This window comes from Nannobrachium achirus (assembly GCF_963921795.1).
Source record: "Nannobrachium achirus genome assembly, chromosome: 9".
In the NCBI taxonomy this organism is placed as follows: domain Eukaryota; kingdom Metazoa; phylum Chordata; class Actinopteri; order Myctophiformes; family Myctophidae; genus Nannobrachium; species Nannobrachium achirus.
Window position 1 is genome coordinate 32,625,614 of NC_137818.1, and position 22,510 is coordinate 32,648,123.

General features: G+C 43.8%; 1 protein-coding gene across 2 annotated transcripts in view; it reads right to left on the reverse strand.

Moving 5' to 3' along the window:
* The window catches only part of lrp1ab (low density lipoprotein receptor-related protein 1Ab), a 194,103-nt gene that overhangs the window by 96,837 nt on the left and 74,756 nt on the right, over positions 1 to 22,510 (reverse strand). For both annotated transcript variants that reach the window (XM_080734198.1, XM_080734197.1), the window contains exons 7-20: positions 18,167 to 18,329; positions 16,129 to 16,351; positions 14,251 to 14,440; positions 12,274 to 12,417; positions 10,997 to 11,233; positions 9,827 to 10,007; positions 9,171 to 9,393; positions 7,005 to 7,194; positions 5,116 to 5,238; positions 4,681 to 4,821; positions 4,107 to 4,232; positions 3,138 to 3,254; positions 2,336 to 2,416; positions 1,203 to 1,370 (exon numbers count right to left, since the gene is read on the reverse strand). In XM_080734198.1, coding sequence (XP_080590324.1) covers positions 1,203 to 1,370; positions 2,336 to 2,416; positions 3,138 to 3,254; positions 4,107 to 4,232; positions 4,681 to 4,821; positions 5,116 to 5,238; positions 7,005 to 7,194; positions 9,171 to 9,393; positions 9,827 to 10,007; positions 10,997 to 11,233; positions 12,274 to 12,417; positions 14,251 to 14,440; positions 16,129 to 16,351; positions 18,167 to 18,329 — 2,307 coding nt within the window. The remainder of the gene's footprint in view (positions 1 to 1,202; positions 1,371 to 2,335; positions 2,417 to 3,137; positions 3,255 to 4,106; positions 4,233 to 4,680; positions 4,822 to 5,115; positions 5,239 to 7,004; positions 7,195 to 9,170; positions 9,394 to 9,826; positions 10,008 to 10,996; positions 11,234 to 12,273; positions 12,418 to 14,250; positions 14,441 to 16,128; positions 16,352 to 18,166; positions 18,330 to 22,510) is intronic.

Sequence of the window (22,510 nt, forward strand, 5' to 3'; positions counted from 1 at the left end):
CGTCTCAGTGGGCACCGCGGCCTGGTTAACCCACACTTCCTAAGGCGGCCCGCGCCAAAAAAACTAAACCTCCGGCCATTTTCCTCTCTGCCGATGCGAAAACTCCCATGAACTGCAGCGAAAACATCTGCAGCGCTTGTGCAAGCCAAGATGAAGAGGCGCATTGTGCGAGTGTGGCTTTGTTTGAAACAAGGCTCAAATCTTAGCCGGCCGCAGAGCGTAAACACGTTCCGAGTGCAGCGACGTAGAAGATTTGTTCTAAGTGGTAGCTGGGAGTTTCTATGAACGCGGCAGGCGGAGGCATGCGGCAGGGAGCGGGGGCCCCTTGGAGCGACTGGAGACGGCATTCGTTGTGACAACTTCTCTAGAGCGCGTAAACACAGTGATGATGATACACAACACAGGCCAGAGCGCCACGATGAGGCGCAGCCACCAGAAGTGGCAATGCGGTGTCGAACACGTTTGTCAACAACAGTCATCTCTGTGTGGGAATGTAATTTATCTACATGCATGGAGTAGGGATGGGACGATATGAAAATGTCATATCACGATTATTGTGACCAAAGAAATCGTGATTTACAATATTATCGCGATAATCGAAACATCCCCAACATCCATTATCCTGGGAAGGAACGTTTGCCAAAAAATTGCGGAGCTACAAGCTCACAACGCGTCGCAAATTCTTGGCAGAAAGATTTGGTAGAGAGAGAAAAAACGTATACGCCTCTTTCCGCGGGAGGTTACTGGAGAATTTGTTGCACCACACTTCCGGTTAACACAGACATACAAGCTCACGTCGCGTCGCAGATGCAACCATTGTGAGCTTGTAGATCACACTCGGCTGCGGCGCCGGAAGCTCTGTGCAACTTCTGCGCAATGCACGATGGGATGTTGGAAAGTTGTGGCTATTAGAAGTTTGTTTTACCAATAGAGGGTTTAAATGGTACCGGATATGCAGCTCGGCAAATAAAAGGTGAATTTATCCCAGTGCATGACGGAGGACGATATCACGATAAATTAAATCTCCACGATACGATTATCGTGAGTGTTTTTTCATCACGACAAACGATAACATGGCTTATGGTCCCATCCCTAGCATGGAGAGAGATGAGACAACACAGTGCTAGAATAAACCCCTTGGCTTCACAGTCTGGTCATGCTATTGTGACCGGCCGGGGACAGCAGGGGGCGGCGTTCCTCACCCTGGTTGGTGCAGTTGGCGTGCGTCTCGTCGCTGTAGTCTCCGCAGTCGTTGTCGCCGTCGCACGTCCAGTACTCCGGGATGCAGCGGCCGCTGTTGCATTTGAACTGGACGCTGGAGCAAGAGTGGCTGCAGCCTGCTTCGTCACTGTTGTCCCCGCAGTCGTTGTCTGGATGGCGGCGCGCGCACACACACACACACACACACACACACACACACACACACACACACACACACACACACACACACACACACACACACACACACACACACACACACACACACACACACACACACACACACACACACACACAAAAGTTAACAACTTTAGACCTGGAAAGCAGTGTTGATTTCGTCGACTAAAACTATGGCGAAAAATGATTGTCGACTGTGTTTTTTTCACTGACGAAAACTAAATAAAAACTAAACAAAAAATAAGTTGTGGTAACTAAAACTAATACTAAATATATTGACAATTTCGTCAACAAAATAAAAACTAGACTAGTGGAGAAGAGAGTAATTTTATGTTTGGTTGCTCTCAGGTGTTGCGTGCTGAAAATAGCCGATCTACAAGCTCACAACGCGTCGCAGCGCGACGCGTTGTGAGCTTGTATATCTGCTTTTTTCAGCACACAAACAAGTGTAAAATCAGTCATTATGATGCCATCAAGGCCTGCCCAAAAACATTTTAGTCGACTAAATCAACTGTAGATTTAGTCGCCTAAAATCTTATGATATTTAGTCGACTAAAATTAGACTAAAACTAATACTTTTCAGGTGATTAAATTATGACTAAAACTAAATTACATTTTTATTCAAAAGACTATGACTAAAACTAAATCAAAGTTTGCTGTCAAAAACAACACTGCTGGAAAGCAAACATTTGTAACTCAAATCTTTCTTTCTTGGGGTCCCTGGAACAAAATATTTTGAGATGGGGGTCCGCTGTCAAATACATATAATTCTAGGGGTCCTTTACATTAAAAAGTATGAGAACCACTGATATCTTTCAGAAAACCATTAGGATTTAGAAGACATTTATAGAATGGGGTCCTCAGGTGTTAATGGGGTCTACGTTGAAATTGCTGCTGGCCAGTCCATCCTGTTGGACAGATTGACGAAGGTCTTACTCACCATTATCACAGCGCCAGTTGACGTTGATGCAGCGCCCGTTGGCACAGGTGAACTGGGTCAGTGGAAAGCAGGTTGGGTAAGCTGGGTAGGGGGGATAACATATTATTCATAAAGATAACATGGTAGCACATTAACAATGTTAAAGGCAAGTTCCATTTAGTATGGGACTATTTCTTTGTGTATATTAAAGGTTTGTTGCATCAAATGTATACAGTGCAATTGACATAATCACTATGGGTATAATTATCTAAGAATGGAAGGGGCGTTGTCCGATTAGCTTAGTTCGACTGCCTTTGTTTTTTGTTATTTTCTTTTCTTTTCTATAATAAAAATACTTTAAACATGGTAGCACATCAACTCATACCCCGCCATTTGCAAATACCTTTGTAGTTCCATATGCCTCTGTCTCCATAGACTTCCATGTAATTCATAGTGCACTGATAATGTCATGTCCATGCCTAGATCATGCACCACGTGTGTGCACATTGCTCACAGCTTTCAAACAAAAAAAATCGAATGGAAATACGTTCGGGCATTCATGAACTAGCAGCCATTATGTTTTCCTAAAATGTAAACAAAGATGGCTGCCATGTTTGAAAGATGGGGTTGCTATGGGGGTTAAACATGCAATTTCGCGATTGCTATCATGCCTACTACATTTTTTGGGGTCCAAAACTTTTTTTTTTTTTTTTTTTTCAAAAACGGGAAATTCTCTGGACTATCGGGCCTAGCAGGGAATGAGTTAACCAACCAAACTACAGGGAGAGCTAAGGCACAGTGAAGTGTGGTATTAAAGACGCACCACAGGAGTCTGGTTCATCCGAGCGGTCTCCGCAGTCATCGTCCAGGTCACAGGTCCAGGAGATGGGGATGCAGCGGCCGCTGGCGCAGGGGTACTGGTTGGGTGGGCACGTACGAGCTGCAGGGAGATGGGAAATGGAACCTCAGTTTTAGACAGCACCGTTCACCAAAGCGCTTTGTAATTCATGTTGTATCCTCCCATTCATTCACACATACATTCACACCTTATCGACGGCGGAGGAAACCATGCCAGGCATCCACCTGCTCATCTGACGTGTTTAGGGCACCGTTTCCCAAACAGTGGGTCAGGGCCCATGCTTTGGTCGCAAACCCAAATTAATATTCCTTTTTTTCTCTCCTCCCTCTCTTATTTTTTAAGATTGAAAAAAATTGTAAAAAACAAAATAATAATAATCACAACCATTTAGACCTGAGGCCGATTCTAAAACCTAAACTTTTTTAAGTTTTCAGAAAACCTTCAAATTCGTATTCAAAAAAATTACAAATAAATTATGTTTCTAATTCTATGTGTATAGCAACAACTAATGAGACACAGGTGTTCCTGGATTGAAAAGATATAACAACGTATTGGTCAAAACCGGTCTAAATGGATTAAAACAATTTTAATAAAAGAACAATTTAATAATTATTATCAAATAATTTGAGATGCATTGAGAGCTTGTAGATCTGCTATTTTCACTAGTTTGAGTCCAGGGCAGATGTCTTAACATTTGGGTATTGATCTAAAAAAAATGGTTTCCACTAATTTAGGGGGTTCAGTGGAGTGCTCAACGACACTACGACACACAGCAGGGGATCGAACAGGGAACCTCCTGATTCCTAGACGGCCACTCTACCTCCTGAGCCACTGTTGTCCCCCTCCCCCAACTGTGTGTAGGCATGAGGACGTGACATGACGTCAGCAACTGCAATGGTGTGTGTGCGTGCATGCATGCGTGCGTGCGCTTACCAGAGCAAGTAGTGTTGGATTCATCCTCATCGTTGCCACAGTCATTATCACCATCACACAGCCAGCGCACAGGGATGCAGCGGTTGTTCTGGCACTTGAAACGGTCGGTTGGGCAAGTGTGCTGGTCTGGAGAGCAAAGGGAAAACACAAAGTGCAGGAAGTGATACAGAAGGGCTGTGAGATGAAGGGGATGGCATGCGCCCAAGCTGTGCGTACACGGTACATTGAGAGTATTAGCCTTGTTAGCTTCGTTGGGCTAGCATAACACCATGACAACTGCGTTTTGTCTCCAATAATATTCAACATTTGATATCGTGCCATTTATCCGGTGAAATTAGTTTATGAACCTCTAAAGATGTGACATCAATGAATGGAAGTATCTGGAGTTCACTATCTTTTAATGAAGAGCAACATGGCCAGGGGAGTACTGGCACCATTACACCAAATGGAAAGAGACAATCTTGGAAACTACAGTTAGCACTCTGTCATCTCTCCTTAGCCTGCGATCTGAAACAGAGCTGTGTTTATCCCCGTGTGTTGCTGTGTAACCGTGGCGACGACGGGGCACACTCACGGCAGAGCTCAGGGGCTTCGTCGCTGTTGTCCAGACAGTCGTTGTCCCCGTCACACTTCCAGCGCTCTTGGATACAGCGGTTGTTCTTGCAGGCGAACTCCCCTTGCTGGCACTGGGGCGGAGGCTCGTAGGAAGGGTTTGCTGGGGGAGGAGAGGACAGGGAGGGTTACCGAGAGACCATCCCCGAGCAGCAGAACACAGCAAAGCTTTGTGGCGCAGCATAGGTCATCTTTTGTCCCCTTTCATGGCTATAACAATATTGGTGCGACAAAGGTTCTTGGAACCTTTTCCCCAGCTGCGGCACAGATATAAAGTATAGATTGCGTTAGGGGAGGAAAGCCGAGCAGTGTAACAGCCCTCAGCTCCTGCTGAGTAATGAATTTTCCACAACTTTCTCAGATCGATCTTTTTACATTGTAAAAAGTTAGTAAGTACATTTGCAGGTGACATTGTTGGCATCCAGGATTTGGTCATCGGCGCAGCCACAGGACCGTCCGTCAGGTATAGCCAGACACAGACTGCCACAGCCGCCGTTGTTGACTCGACACGCATTGGCACCTGCAGATACACAACACAGCACAACAGAGAGATGACATACTGATGTTAGAAGGCATTATTATAAGCAAAGGCTACAAACTAGGGCTGTCACGATTACAAATTAATCATTTGATCATGACGATTCATTGTCAAACAAATAATTGCGACAAAACTATTTAATTGTGTTTTTGGAATTGAACATTGGAACATATGAAGGAAAACTTCATTTCGTTTTAGTAATTTAGTTTGGCCTTTTAGGCTTCGTAATCAAATATTGCACAGGGCAGATATGACAAATAACTGAAATTACGATATCATTTTATTTGTAAAAATAGCAGAAATACACATCACAAAGGGAGTATTTGAAAATGTATGAACATTTCTTAACATGATACATGATTAATGATTATGCAAAAAGAATTGTGACCATCACAAATAATAGCAATTAGACGGTTATGTAATAACTGTGACAGGCACTAGTGCACAACACAGGCTGAGCTCACTAGGATGTAGGGCATTCAGCATATATTCCAATATTCGAATATCAAAGTCACTATTCGACATTGTTCACCGAAGTCGAATATTTGCTTATTTGTATTTTCTCTTTAAAAATATATATAGTTTATAAAGCGTGGCTAGATAGGCTAGATAAGTCATAAGAATGAGTTGTCAATGCCCCTGGTGGATGAATTTGTTAATGCTCTATACCAGGGGTTCTCAAACCTTTTTAGGCTGTGACCCCCAAAACAAACATATTTGAACTGGTGACCACCCACCCTGACAAGCACTTGGAATTGTATGTATTACATTGTAGGTATAACATTTAATGTGACTCGGTTCCGCAGATAAATATTGTGAAAATAGCCGATCTACATGCTCACAACGCCTCACGTTGCGAGGCGTTGTGAGCATGTAGATCAGCTATTTTCACAATGTTTGCCTCTTGCTTACTTAACTCATTGAGTGCCTATCCCGAATTAGTTCGGGATATATTATCGCATCCCAGAGTGCCTATCCCGAACTAGTTCGGGATATTAAAAAAAAAAAAAAAAAAAAAAATTGAAACATTTTTTTTTTATTTATTTTTTTGGACCCCATCAAATCTAGTGAACATGATTTCAATCGCGATTTTGCATGTTCCACCCATAGAGCTATAATAATAAGGTTCCACCCCCATACAACCCCATCTAACATACAGGGCAGCCATGTTTGTTTACATAACATGTAAAACATAATGGCGATTATCTCAAGAATGCCTGAACGGATTTCCAATCGGATTTTTTTGTTTGAAAGCTGTGAACAAACTGCACAAATCCACTCCAATGCAATCCAGGATTGCATTGGATTTTTTAGAGCTCATTCTTCTCTGTTTTTTTCCCATGCATGAGGTGTGCAAGGTTTAATCATGGCTAAGTTGACGAAAATAAGGCTTCTAAAATGCTTGGTAGCCAATAGCTAACTTCAAGCTAACTTCATCCTCTTCCTGTACATGCACAAAGGAAAGTGTTCAGGCAAGTCATGGCTGCAGGGCTTCTGCATATACCAGCATATCTCTATGGGATTTTCTATGGCCACTGGGCGCCCTCTAGTGGTGACTAGGGTGGCACTAAATGAGTTAATATTTGACAGTTTGGCCAGTCCTGTCGAATATTCGACTATTCGAATACTTTGAGGTCGAATAATTCGAATACTAAAAATCACTATTCGTGAATGCCCTACTAGGATGGATCATATGATGATGATGATGATGATGATGATGATATGGACTGGTGGAGGTGACAGGTTACCTTGCTGCTGGTGTGCGTCGTACACGCGGATCTCAAAGATGGGTGGCCTCTCGTTGCGGAGCAGGGTGACGGTCTTGGTGGCCTGGTCCAGTTTGTAGATGCTGCCGCCGCGGTACTCGTTCCAGAACAGGAATTGCTTGTAGTGACACAGGCCAAAGGCGTGGTTGAGCTCCTGTCCCTCGTACACCACCTGGCCAATCAAGAAGCAGCACACTTAATTATGCCCGTGTCACAATGAACGAGATACTTGCTATATTGGCGAGGTATTTAATGACTGTTACAATGGCCCGGCAATATATCATACTATAAACGAGCAAATGTCCGTCCGTCCGTCCGTCCGTCCGTCCGTCCGTCCGTACGTCCGTCCGTCCGTCCGTCCGTACGTCCGTCCGTCCGTCCGTCCGTCCCATCCAGTGATGTCATCGATGACGTCATCAGTGATGACATCACCGATGACGTCATCAGTGATGTCATCGATGATGTCATCAGTGATGTCATATAATGTCCAGTGATGTCATCAGTGATGTCATCAGTGATGTCATATAATAGATGGAAAACCAGTGATACCATCAGTGATGTCATCGATGATGTCATATAATGGTAATAAACCCAATGATGTCATCAGTGATGTCATCAATGATGTCATATAATAGTTAGAAACCCAGTGATGTCATCAGTGATGTCATCAATGATGTCATAATAGTTAGAAAACCAGTGATGTCACCAGTGATGTCATCGATGATGTCAATAATGGTTATAACCAAATGATGTCATCAGTGATGTCATCAATGATGTCATATAATAGTTAAAAACCCAGTGATGTCATCAGTATCAGTCATATAGTAGTTAGAAATAGTTTACAGTCAGTGATGTGATCAATGATGTCATCAGTGATGTCATCGATGATAGTGATGTCATATAATATCCAGTGATGTCATCAGTGATGTCATCAATGATGTCATATAATAGTTAGAAACCCAGTGATATCATTAGTGATGTCATACTATAAACGAGGAAGGTAACATGTCATTAGGTCCAACACCCTTTGGATCGACCACCAAACTAACCCAAACCCTAATCCTAACCATCACTGATGATGTCATCAGTGATGTCATATAATAGTTAGACAACCAGTGATTTCATCAGTGATATCATTAGTGATGTCAGAGGAGGGAAGAGAGGACGGAAGAGAAGAGGAGGAGGAGGAAAGGAAGAAGTAGAGGAGGGGACCCCCAGGACATCCGGTCTGTGGTGGTGTTCAGCATTAGTCCACTGGAGGATATGAATGAAATCACCTCACACATACTGAAGGTTATGCAAACACACATGGCTCTAAGCAAACTATAAAGATGATGAAAAACTATAAGCAAACTATAAAGATGGTGAAAAACTAAAGTCCAGGAGCATCTCCTGCTTCCAAGAAAGGGGAGATGATGATGTATCCGGTGATGGAAAAATATTAAATTTCAGGAGCATCTCCTCCTCCCAAGAAGGGGCACACCAAGGAAGAGATGGGGAAGAAGAGGGAGGTTGAAGAGAAGAAGGGGAAGAGCAGATAATTGATTAACCCTAACCCTTGATTGAACTCTTGATTGGTGAAACAATGCATGACATTTTAGCCTACCTATTTTTTATTTTTTTTATATTAACTATTTCAAATGGTAACGGGTAAGGAGGACGGGTAAGGACCTAGTATATATATATTTTAACAAATACGACAATATTGCGTAAAATGTTGTATATTGGGTAAAGCCAACTAATAGAAAGGGCAGGTAAGTTCAGACATTTACATAACTTCACTGTAATGTAGCCTTTAAAACAAGGACAAGACAACAAGGGCCATTCACACTGAGCACTATAACTATAAAGATACAGTAGAGTTTTAAACATTGTTCTAGGCCAAGTGGATGGCAGAGTTCACACCAACTAGTAAAAAAACAACAATGGTGAACAATATACTTATAATTATCTTTTATAGTTATAGTGTTTAGCGTAAACGGTCCTTTATGCCTTATCACATTACGATATCTAGTCTCATATCATATTATGTACTGTATATAATATTGATATATTTTCCCAGCCCTAATACGGTTATTGCAAAACACTCATGAAATACCTAGCGAAGACGCCATCTTCCAACTTCCCATAAATCACTGGTTCACCCACCTTGCGCTCGGTGGTGTTGAGGTACACCATCTCTATGCGGTCGTAGTAGGCATCCACCCAGTACAGGATCCCCTGGGGGATGTCCAGACTCAGACCGTTGGGCCACAGCACCGTCTTGCTGGTCAGGAACACCTGGTGGTTGGAACCGTCCATCCAGGCCTTTTTGATCTTGCCTCGGTTGCTCACCGTCGGGTCCTCCTCCCAGTCTGTCCAGTACATCCATCTGGTGCACAGGAGGAAAGCTGTCAGCTTCATGTCTACTCAAATAAATATCTCTCGCTCTCTGGAAGTTATAAAGGTTTGAACAAAGGAAACCTATAGAAGCAAAAGGTTATCATCATAGTATCTCTAATGAAAGTGTGATTTGGTTTATCAGCTGCTGCAAGACAGTAATCCAAATTACTTTCACATACTGTAAGGTCGAGGGACATAAAGGCAGTAATTATGTTCATCTATACATTTCAGTAATCTCTGTCTCATCTGATTGACTTCACACTAGGCCGGTGTATTGCTGAGGACACGAGGACGTGCAGTGTTGAGTGTCAAGTCGATCGAATAAGCGGCCACCCCCGATGGGCAGCGACCATGGCACTACTGTCTCTAATGACGACCACTGAGATAGGTTAGGTGCAGTGGATATTGCACCGATGTCTCACCCGTGCTGGGGGTCGACCACGATGGCACGCGGGTGGGTCATCTTGCCCTCGATGAGCGTCTTGCGGGTTTGGGAGGCCTTCTCCAACCTGGCAACGCTGATGGTCTTTTTGGGCCCGTCATCTGTCCAGTAGAGGTTACCTCCCATCCAGTCCACCGCTATGCCTTCTACTGTGTGGATGCCTGAAACAAGGTGAGAAAAAATATATCATATTGTCCTTAAAAAGGTAGATCATAATTGAAATGCACTCACAGAGAGATGCTACACCCATGACACTATGTGGCATTGGTGTGACACAAGGTCAAAACATGGCTCGAAATATCAGTAACCCAGGTTCTGACAATACCCACAACTCATGTGCCACGTTTGATCCAAATAGGAATAAAACCGTTAAGAGATATCGCTGTGATAACCAGCGATAACAATACCGCCACAACACTGAACGCGGGTGTAATAACCAACAAGGAATGTAGCCTTTAACTGAGGACTAAATATAGTTTGTAAAGGTGAGTTTAAAGGTAATTTTATAATCCCCTTGGGGAATTGTGTCCTCTGCATTTGAACCATCTTAACTTCTTAGGAGCAGTGAGCAGCGCTCGGGGACCAGGTCCAGTTGTAATGCCAGTACCTTCAAGGGCACTGGGCAGGAGTAACCTAACTAACATGCATGTCCTTTTGATGCGGGAGGAAACCAGAGTGCCTGTTGGAAACTAAAGGGAGAACATGCAAACTTGCCGTGAGGCACTAAGTGCCCCCAAAAAATATACAACATTAAACTATATTCATAAATATTGTTCCCAGGAGCCTATTAGGGCAAAATTAATACATAATCGCCTAATGGGAATGATTTGAGAGAGTCACAATTTTGTTTTGAATAATCGTCATAATCATTTCCATGTTTCCAAAAATATTTGGAAGTTGCAGATCCACAAGCTTGTCGATTTCTTTTTTAAGTATAAATTAATTAAATGTGTTTTATTTGTCATATGAACCCGAAGACTCAAAGCCAAACAGAAACGTAATTTTTATTCATAACGTTCCAACAACGTTCAACAACAGAAACGCGATTAAAACGTCAACCGAATGAAAGACACATCCTAAGATGCTACAGGTCAGTCACGTAAAAAGAGAAAAACGAGCGGGGGCAGATTGCATCCTTGACCCTCCTCACCTTCTTTCAGGATGGTGTCTCTCTCCGTGCCGTCGATCTTCTGTCGGCCGATGATGTAGCTGGTGGCGTCGGCGAAGTAGATGAACTCACTGGCGGCGTGGAAGTCCAGAGCCCTGGGGTTCATCAGGTTCTCAATGGGGATCATGTACTCGTCTGGGACCTTGGCGTTCATGTCCATGCCCCGGATGATGCCAGGACGACCCTTACCATACACCAGGAACAACTCGTGGTCTGGCTCTGCAGTAGGAGAAAGGTTTTAACCCATTTAGGCCTTGAGTTATTGAATGCTTTAACCAGTGAAAAATAGCAGACATACAAGACATACAAGCTCACTGCGAGCTTGTAGATCTGCTATTTTTGAAAAAGTCGTGAAAATGTGTGCAAATCTTTGAATATATGTATTTTCAAAGCGAACGTTTTTAACTCAAATTTTGCTTCTGGGGGGTCCCTGGAACTAAATATTTTGAGATGGGAGTCCACGGCCAAATACATATCATTTTGGGGGTCCTTCACATGAAAAGGTTTGAGCACCACTGACATAGCAGTCTCTCAAGAACAGACTAACTGAGCTCCATTTAAGTGAAAAGGACCTTTTCTTTGACGATGGCTGGCCAGATTGCTGACATAAAAACATGGGTTTTTCAAAAAATCTTAGAAGGATTCAAAAGACACTTACAGAATCGGGTCAAAATTCAAATTTTCACGATTTTTCAAAAATAGCAGATATACAAGCTCGCAGCGCGGCACTCGGTGCCGCACTGTGAGCTTGTATATCTGCTATTTTTCATTAGTTAAAGCATAACATAATGATCCACAATATGTGTACCCGTTCTGAATGGGTTAAATGATATATTATTGAAGGCCCCGTCATACAAAACATAGACAAAAGGGTAGTCCCACCACCAAAAATAACAATAATTCTGTTGTATTTTTAGCTTTTTGTTTTACTGCATTTGCTGTATTTTGGGGGCTGGGTTTGTTTAGGATGGCAGTCACAGATTGTTACATTAATGTTTGTACTTGGCACGATACATTCCAATATTCAAGATTCAACACTTTACTGTAATACCAACACAGTTTGTTTGCCTCTTCTCAAGACAGAATAATAATCAAACGAAATCCTCTGCAATAAACATAAAAGAAGTACTCTAAGACATAAGACTTGACTGGTGGAAGTGGGAAAACACATTTTCATACCCTGTAATGCGACTAAGTACAAATCAGGCCTAATCCTCGACCATCCGTCTCTTCTCATAGAGGACTGTTATTTTACTCACTCTTGCAGGACTTGCCGTCGCTGCCTAAGCTGAATCCGGAGCGACAGCGGCAGGTGCGCGTCTTGTGGCTGTTCCCCAGCAGGCAGATGTCTGAGCAGCCTCCTGCCTTGTTGAACTGGTCCAGGGCACACGCATGGCTCCGCACTGACAATGGAGACAACAATGTACACACCACATGGTTTTCAACGCTTTTTCATATCAAGGTCCATTAGGGCATTCACGAAAAGTGATTTTTAGTATTCGAATTATTCTTCCTCAAAGTATTCGAATAGTCGAATATTCGACAGGACTGGCCAAACTGTCAAATATTAAGTAAGCAAGAGGCGAACATTGTGAAAATAGCCGATCTACATGCTCACAACGCCTCGCAATTTTCACAATATTCATCTGTGGAACAGAGTCACATTAAATGTAATACCTACAATTCAGTGCTTGTCAGGGTGGGGGTCCCCAGTTCAAATATGTTTATTTTGGGGGTCACAGCCTAAAAAGATTTGAGAACCCCTGGTATAGAGCATTTACAAATGCATCCACCAGGGGCATTGACAACTCATTCTTATGACTTCCTATCTAGCCACGCTTTATAAACTATATATTTTTTAAAGAGAGAAAAAAAAAAAAAAGAATATTCGACTTCGGTGAACAACGTCTAATAGTGACTTTGATATTCGAATATTCGAATATTTGGTGAATGCCCTAAGGTCCATTATGTATCCTGCATTTCAGCCACGGACCACCGTTTGATGAGATTTTGCCTCTCAGACCAATCATTGGATAGGATTTTGTGCACAAGGGATAACAGGAAAATGTTGGTCAAAATAAAATAAAATTCTCTAATTGTGTAGACTTCTTTTAAATTGAGTAATGCAGATGTTTCACAATAATTTAACTCTTGAGAGTGTAAAATTACCCTTATGGGTCCATTTGGTTTTCATTTTACATTTTACACTATTTGTTTAACAATAAAGATCTATAAGGATCCATTTGGTTAACAAATCCCCATCATTTAGCTGGGGACCACCTGGCACCTCCTCAAGGACCACTAGTGGTCCCCGGACCACTGATTTAGAATCACTGACATACACAAACTCTAGGAAACGCTGTTTGCACGGCAGGGCGCTGCAAACTAAATCAGCATCATATCAAATGGTAGGAACATGGGAGGACCTGAACCAATAGATACGTTGACCCTGAGTGAGCGAACATGTCGCCAGTCTGCTTTGTTTTTGTTTTTATGGAGCCTAAGAATTAAATCAACATCAATATGAAATGGCACTTTGAAATGGCCTGTTGCCAACCAGTTCTAGAGAGAGATTATAAAATGTGCCCACTTGACCGTACTCACAACAAGGCACCCATTTTGCTTTGATTGAATACTTTATTAGACAGAAATGCAAACAGCACGAGTACAGTCATACACTTAGTCTAAAAGGATCACAACACAAAGGTCCAGTGGACTTGTTTCCATTGAGGTCTTTACCCACTTTCAACCTTGGGTCCCTATTTTTGACATGGCATTGTAAAACTTTACAAAATCTTAAAAATAATAATAATAATAATAGTCTAAATGGGCTTGGGCCATGGTCCAGCAGTCAAGGCACATAAGTACCTGAATGTCTCTCCACATCTCTCTCTCCTGTTTCCTGTCTATCTACAGTATCAAACTATCCACCTGTTTCCGCGAGAATTTACTATCCGAAGAACAGCTGACATACAAGCTCACGTCGCGTCGCACATGCAACCGTTGTGAGCTTGTAGATCACACTTGGCTACGACGCCGGAACTGCCGCACGCATTAAGTGCAATGCACGATGGGACATTGGAAACTTGTGGAATAAATAAAGGCAAAAAATGCCTCCCGCCAAAAAGAAAAATCAAATCAAATAATTATAATCATTAAAATGGCCAATGTACAAGCTCACACAGCGCATGGCACCGTGACATGCCACGTGGACAGGGTCAGTGGCGGGTGCATACCTGGAGGTTGGCGCCTCTGGTGGTAGACGTGCAGCGCAGCGCCCCGGTTCACCCGGGTCACCACCTGGAAGTCGGAGCTGTTGAAGCGGTTGACTCGGATCACGCTGGTCTTGGGGTTGAGGTTGCCCTCGTCAGAGTTGGTGGCGTACAGGTAGTTCTCAAAGACCGTCAGCCCGTACAGATGCTCAATCTATCAAGGGCACAGAGATACATTTTTTAAGTAGCGTATCAACTAAATGACTAATACCACATCCTCACCGCTGTTATTAACACAAGCACCCACAGTGCATGACTAACGGCTTGCATAATGCCTCTTGTGTCTCGTGCGTGCATCTTTGGCAAGACTTTGGGCGATTTTGAGCTCCTCATCGCAGGCTATTAAATCAGTATCTAATCTAAGGAGAAAGAGAGAGAGAGAGAGAGAGAGAGAGAGAGAGAGAGAGAAGAGCATGAGATAGATAGTGTTTGTGTAAACTTGGCGCATGGCAGCATAGCTCAACTTCCCATCTGGCATTTAACAGACAAGGCTTTTCTCCTTTTTTTTATAAGGGTTTGTTCTGCGGCGCTCTCCTCTACTGTCAGGGAGATGTATGGGCTGGGATCATATTAAACAGCCCCCCCCCTCCTGCTCCCCTCCCCCTGCACCACTGCAGCCCTTGATTTCATTACGATCATTAGTCTACTATGAGAGCGAGCCAAGCGTTCGCTACGGCCAGACTAATATGTTTAGAGAGGCACTGGCCAGGGACATCACACACTCTTTAAGTAATATCAATCAAGGGAATAAAAAGGAGTTATCCCCTTGAGAGAGTGACTCTCTTGCCTCGAGATATATACTAGAGGACAACTGGAAAACGCGATGAAAATAAATCAATGACTCGGTGGCAGTTTTGTTTGAGCAACCACAGACACTCTATATTCTCGTAGGAGAGATGGTGGAGAAGTCGGTGGGGGGGGGGAGTGTATTCGTGCTATGTTTTTGTCGTTGTGGCAACTCAACAGATCCAACATTTTAAGGAAGGGTGAACGCTTACTGTAGGTGTTTCTTGATTGTTTGATTTATGTATCGATTGATTGAATATTTGTTAGCAGGATTAGCAGGTGGCTTGCTTCCATTGTGGTCCATATACTGTATGTGCACGTATCCTTGTGTGTGCACTTTTTGTGCGTGTTACACAGTGCATTTATGCAGTGTTTGTTATGTATCTACCATACACAGTAAAGCCATCAATTCCAATCATTAACTCGTCTTTTCGTTTCTCTAATAACAATCTAAAATACGAACACTTGTTGTACGAAAGCTTGATTCCCACCGGACGTGATAAAGATAACGATAATTATATGTCGGCGTTCACATCAATTATGACGGCTTTATCGTTATTGTGTGGACACTGCCATCCACTTAAAGGAGTAGTTCACCCCCAAATTGACTTTTTTTCTATTGATTACTCATGCCATGGAGACTTGAGTTCAATAATATCTTTTTGAATTTCTCGCATTCCTAAGACAGAAATGTGATTACAGTAAATTTACCCCCATTGATTCCGGATGGGGACCCGAATGCATGGCCCTGGATGGGGACCCAAAGACATGGCACTGGATGGGGAAACAGTCAGGGTAAGTTTACTATAATCGATATTTTTCTTAGGAATGCGACAAAAACCAACAAATATTATTGAACTCAAGACTCCATGGCGTGAGTAATCAATAGAAAAAAAAGTCATTTTGGGGGTGAATTACTCCTTTAAATTGAAAACAATATATTTTTATCGTTATCGCGTCCAGTGGGAAAGGGCCTTAATGCAGGTGATTTTTTTACAGTCAGTCTGTCTGTCTGTCCATCTACGTATGCGTGTTGTCCATCCGTCCACCCCTCACCAGCAGACCCTGGATGATGGTGTGTCGGTTCTTGCCCTCATAGTCCACCACCTCGATGTAGTCCAGGTAGGCGTCGGCCCAGTACACCAGCCGGTTGACCAGGTCCAGGGTGATGCCGTGGGGGAACACGATCTTACTGTCCACCAGCTTGGTGCGGTTCTGGCCGTCCATGTCGCAGCGCTCCACCCTGGGCGTGGACCCGTAGTCTGTGAAGAACACCTTCCTGCAGGGAAATGATGGAGACATCAAGACGTCAGTAGTTGTTGTTGCTTTTTGGGGGGTGTGTGTGTGTGTGTGTGTGTGGGGGGGGGGTGCTGGTTTGACACTACTTCATCGTATGATGGTGTCACGCATAGGGATGTCACATTTATAACATTTTACGTGACGATTAATTGTCACACAAATAATTGCGATTAAGGATTTAATTGTGTTTTTTGTCGCTGAACACTGGAGCATATTATGAATACAAAATACATTGTGATGCGATGCGCTGTGAGCTTGTAGATCTGCTATTTCCACTACTTTTTGAAAGTGTTTGAAACTATATGAACATTTCTCAACATGGAAATGATTATGATGATTATGCAAAATAATTGCGATTAGACGATTATGTGATAATTGTGAGCAGCCTAGTCACACACCGAAAAAACAGCCCATCTCCAAGCTGAAGTGACCTTGTAGATAGATGTTTTGGTACGGGACCGCATCGTACGACATAATAGTATTTTCAAGCTTCAGATGGAGAGACAAAGTGAACGTGACTGCAGGGACTGCATTGCTGCACTTCCTTCTTCCGTGCGTCAAAATTGACCTGCTCAGTGGAAATGATGACACTTTTATTCCATTAATGAGCACAATGTGTGGTTACGCTGATGCATCAACACGTGCCTCCAGGAAGATAAAATAAGAGAAGTGATACCGCCAAATAAGGAACGACATTTTGAGCACATGCCGTGTTCTTGGGCAAGGGTCAGGAAACTGGACAAAGGGTCATGTTTCTTTTCCAGGTGTGTGTGTGTGTGTGTGTGTGTGTGTGTGTGTGTGTGTGTGTGTGTGTGTGTGTGTGTGTGTGTGTGCCTGCGCACGCTTGCGCTTCTGCATCAGTGACCATCCTATATATGCGTGATGTGCAAACGTCTGTCTGTCCTTCCGTTTGGAGGAAGTGCATCGACAGCCGTCTGTCTGCTTAGTCAGCACAATGTCCCATCATTAGATCCCTTCCGCCCGAGAAAACTGCCACAGAACACCACTGCCACAGCACCCCTGCTATATCAGTGGTGCTTATACCTTTTCACGTCAAGGATCCCCTAAATTATATGTATTTGGCCATGGACCCCCATCTCAAAATGTTCGCTTTAAAAAAATGTAAATGTTTGCTTATATATACATAATATATTTATAAATTCAAAGATTTGCAGACATTTTACAGATAAAATAAATAAATAGTAGATATAGATGAGCTTGTATAGCTGCTATCTTTGAATAGCCAAAGACTAAAATAATAGTTTAAAGTGGTTAAAAACTAAAATGACACAGATGCGTCCCTCTTAACTCATTGGGTGCAAGTCCCGATAGTCACGAGAATTTCCCTATATGTAGCTCACTGCCTTTCTTCTCTTACCTTTTAACGTGGTCGCGAGAATATCTGTCGTGCACGATCGGACCCCAACCATGAATCGTGCGTGTTTACGTTGTCCACAGCTTCAAAATAAAAATAAAAACTTTGAAAAACCGACCATCCGTTCAAGAACTAGCTCCTGTGTTGTTTAAACAGTGAGTGAATGGAAGGATCTGCTTCCGGTTGCCATGGTAATAGTGCAGCGATCAAATGGGTCCGTGAAGAAACCGTTCCGAGAGGTTTAGTTCCGCTTTTTTAGTTCCGGTTTTCGATAAAAAAAAGTATTTTAATTAAAGCTTATTATTAAATTCTCTGGATTATCGGGCCTGGCAGGGAGTTACATAGAAAGGGTTATTTTTGGCAGGGACTGTGTTTTAATGGGTTAAGATGAAGCTAGGTAGGATGCAGTGCAGCACTGACCCCATGGCCGGGTCGAGGGCGATGCCTTTAGGGTTGTACAGCTCCTGGTCCAGCAGGGTCACGCACGTCTGGCCGTTCTTGTTGCACACGAACACCCGGTCGTCCACGTCATCCACAAAGTAGAAGTTTCCGGTCAGCCAGTCGATGGCCATCTGCTCCACATCTGGGGGAGGTGGAGAAAGAGGACAAGAGACCAGTTAGCGGACAGGAGAGGAGGAGAGGAGATTTGAATAGAGCAGATAGAAACGGATGAGAGGAGGAGAGGAGTTAAATGGAAAAGGGTTGAGCTACCGATTGTACACCCACTGTCTATACTATAAATAGAACACCATACTGAACTGTACAAATATCAGCGTGGGTTCGAATCCTAGCTCACGCTATGCTATCGCATGCCTCACTCTACTTTCCTTCCACTGTATGCTACAATGCCACAAATATCCTTGAGCAGGAGGCCGGACTCTCTGACTCACCTTCTTACATACAAACAAACAAAAAAATAATAATAAATAGAAAGATGCGATTGAAATTTGGCAATTGCAAGTGTGGTTGCCGTGACGCGAGTCACACTTTTAATTTCTCGAATTAATTTTGATTACCATTTGAATTTTCCCCATTCAAGTTAATGGGGACATTGTATTCACTAATAAATTAAGGGCCATATATGGAGATCTCTGTGTCAGTCCTTGTCCCTTTCATGCCCATATATGGAGATCACTGATGTCATCAATATTAAGACCATATCTTGGAATGCCCATATATGGACATACTGTGTCAGTCTCATGTGGTCTAGGATGTCAGACATCTATGATAGATCATATCCATATTTGGGAAAAGTCAAAGGAGAAAATTAATTCGAGACGGTCGATTTGACATATGGCTTAAGTTCGTGCCACCAAAGCTATGGGAGGAGTAGTGCAACAAAAAAAAAAAGATATCTAGGAGGGGCTGGAAGATGGATGGATGGAATAAAGTCAGACAAGTACTATAGTTTGGTTGCCCTGCAGGTAACTAATAATCTAAAAAAGAAATAAAGAAAACTAACAAAAAACAAGAGCATTGTTATGAATGAGGTGCTGTCAACTAGACGCTGGCAGCATACAACAGGTTGGTGCATTACTGTCACCACCCCTGCCTTCGATTAAGGACAAACAAGGAAATGACTGAGGGATGGACACAGAAAGAGTGACAGATAGAGGAAGAAAAGAGGTTGAGGGCCAGCACTCTGCCATCTGAACCTCAATCAGCGCCGCTGACCCAGAACACGGCCCCGATGACCACCCACTGGGGAGGGAGACACTACCTCCAGGATGAAATAGTAGCTTATACTGTAGTAAAACTAACACACACACACACACACACACACACACACACACACACACACACACACACACACACACACACACACACACACACACACACACACACACACACACACACACACACACACACACACACACACACACACACACACACACACACACACACACACACACACTTCAGCAAGATTTCTTAATAGCACAGAGGTCAAAGACTTAAAGTAAATATTTATTCAACATCGTTGCCTCTTAGTGCTACATCACATCTATCACCCCTTAAAGAGAAGAGATACATTAAATGGAAGGCTGAATTATTCTACGGGCTGTTTTTCAAATCAATGATGGGCATTGGGTCATTCTGTCAAGAGGGAACATCCAAGTCAAGGAAGCAAAAGTCAAGGAAGCAATATATCAGTCGGGCTAAATTGTCCTTCGGTCTTTTCAAGTAATATCGGATTATATGGCATGACTCTGAGGACACTTTAACACAAAACATTTGAACTGCAGAGACATAGAAGACTCATCCAGTTAAACTGAGTTTATATTTATGCATGTAAAGGTCTTCCAAAAAGGAAAGATTTGCCTAATTGCACATACGTCGACATTATATGTAAATCATTGAACCCAAACCCTGAAGCCTGAGTTACTGTATGCTTTGTTGCGTGAACCCAAAACAGCCAATCTACCAGCTCACAAAGCATTGTACAGCGACAAGTTTTGGGCTTGTTGATCAGCCCGTTTCATTGCTGCGACGCCGGCGCGCAACTAAGTATAAACCAGCCTTTAATTCTCCTCCCGATTCACAATCCTAAACTCACAGGGGGATCAAAAGGAGGAAGCCTTTGCAGATGAAGACCTTCACTCCGGACACGGGCGGTACTAGGGAGAGTCGAGCGGTTTGAAATGCTAATGCTTGTTAGCGTTGGCGACTGAGTCGATTCACTCAGCTGACTCCCCCCCCCCCCCAGCGCTCTGACAATGGCAGACTATCTGGGAGCGAGGGCGTGTCGGGGGGGGGAGGGGGAAGGGGGGGCGGAGGAGACGCAGGCCCACAGAGGAACCCAGCTGTGGTCAGGGAGAGGAGCTTGCAGGCGGACAGCCTCCCATGCTGCCGTGTGTTTTAACAGCTGCCACCGTGCTTCCTCTCGGAGGGGCACTCTTAATACACTGTCCACACACACACACAGTGTACACACACAGTGTACACACACACACACACACACACACACACACACACACACACACACACACACACACACACACACACACACACACACACACACACACACACACACACACACACACACACACACACACACACACACACACACACACACACAGTATCAAAGCCACTGAAACTGCCACGGTTCCCTCTCACAGTTAATCCACAGAACAACTTTGATGTTGGGATTCGCACTTCGTACAGAGAGAGAGACAGCCCTGGGCTCTGCCTCGCTCTCTCTCTCTCTCTCTCTCTCTTGCGATCTGCATTTCTGCAGACAAAAACAAGCCGCTGGGATGGATGGAGGCCCCAGTGCTGGCAACCATGCTACTCAGAAACAGACACGGAGAACTGCTGGTTCCACGACACAGCATTGCAGACATCTGGGCCTAATGTACCCCCCCCCCATCCCACCACCAACCCCTCTCCCCCATGACATCCTCTGAGGTTCAAAAGGCCCGGCCCACATGGAACTGATGCTTTGGTTCTGCAGTATAATGAGAAGTGAACAAAAGTGTGTGTGTGTGTGTGTGTGTGTGTGTGTGTGTGTGTGTGTGTGTGTGTGTGTGTGTGTAAGAATTGAGAGACACAGAGAGGGAGAAAGAGGGGACAGAAATAAAGAGCGTAATCATCGCTCCCCCCCCAAAATAGAGAACAAGGAACAAATGGAAAAGCTAAAAAAAAGAAAAGATTGTTTCTATGAGTATAACATAACAGCTTGAAATAACAGGTCTATGAAAGCATTCCTGGGCTACCTTTGGTGGATTGAACACGGTCTGCAATAATACCATGTCCATCCTGTCAGCGAGTGTGTGTGTGTGTGTGTGTGTGTGTGTGTGTGTGTGTGTGTGTGTGTGTGTGTGTGTGTGTGTGTGTGTGTGTGTGTGTGTGTGTGTGTGTGTGTGTGTGTGTGTGTGTGTGTGTGTGTGTGTGTGTGTGTGTGTGTGTGTGTGTGTGTGTGTGTGCGCGCGTGTGGGGGGGCATATTTCACAAACAACATTAAAACCCCTGGTGCGACTCCAAGCAGGAAATCAATCACCGACAATCAGCAGCATATTGGCCATCTCATGTTCCAAAGGGAGGCAACTGTAAATACAAGGATCCTAATAAAAACACACCCGCGAGGACAGGAGGAGGGAGAGCGGCGCACACACACTTTTCACAGGCATCAGAAACCCAGGGATTCTGGACAAAAGGAAAGTTGGCCGCGGAGCGAAGGAATCGTGATACTCCCATTGGTATGGGCCCTAAAAAACCCTCCACACACAGCCCTCCTCCTCTAAAGAGTTCCAGCTGGAAGCAACGGGCCGCACAAGGCATTGATTAGACCCAGATAGAGAGCAGGAGGGCCGGTTGTGCAACGTTCCTCCTGACTGGGGTGGGAGGGAGGGGGTTGTGCAACAGGGGCCTTGTGTGGAGCCCCCACAATCCACCAGGCCGTCCGGCTGTCTCCCTTGTCTTGACGCTTATGCAGGGGTCATCAATATGTCCGTACACGGATGAATGTTGTGTCCTTGGCTTTGGCAAATTTTGGATTTTCTTTTTTACTCACTGTTTACTGACTGTCAAGTCTCCAGGTTTTCTTCAGAATATCGTCGTTGTCGCCTTGTCGGGTGGAAACTTCGTATCTCCAAGTTTCAAATGTGTACATTCTTTCGCAAAGTAAAGCCTTGCTTCATTGTACAAGACCGTCGCACAAAAGTAGTGAAAACAGCAGATCTACAAGCACACAACGCCTCGCACCGCGAGGCGTTGTGTGCTTGTAGATCGGCTGTTTTCACTAGTTTAAATCATTTTAAAAAGGAT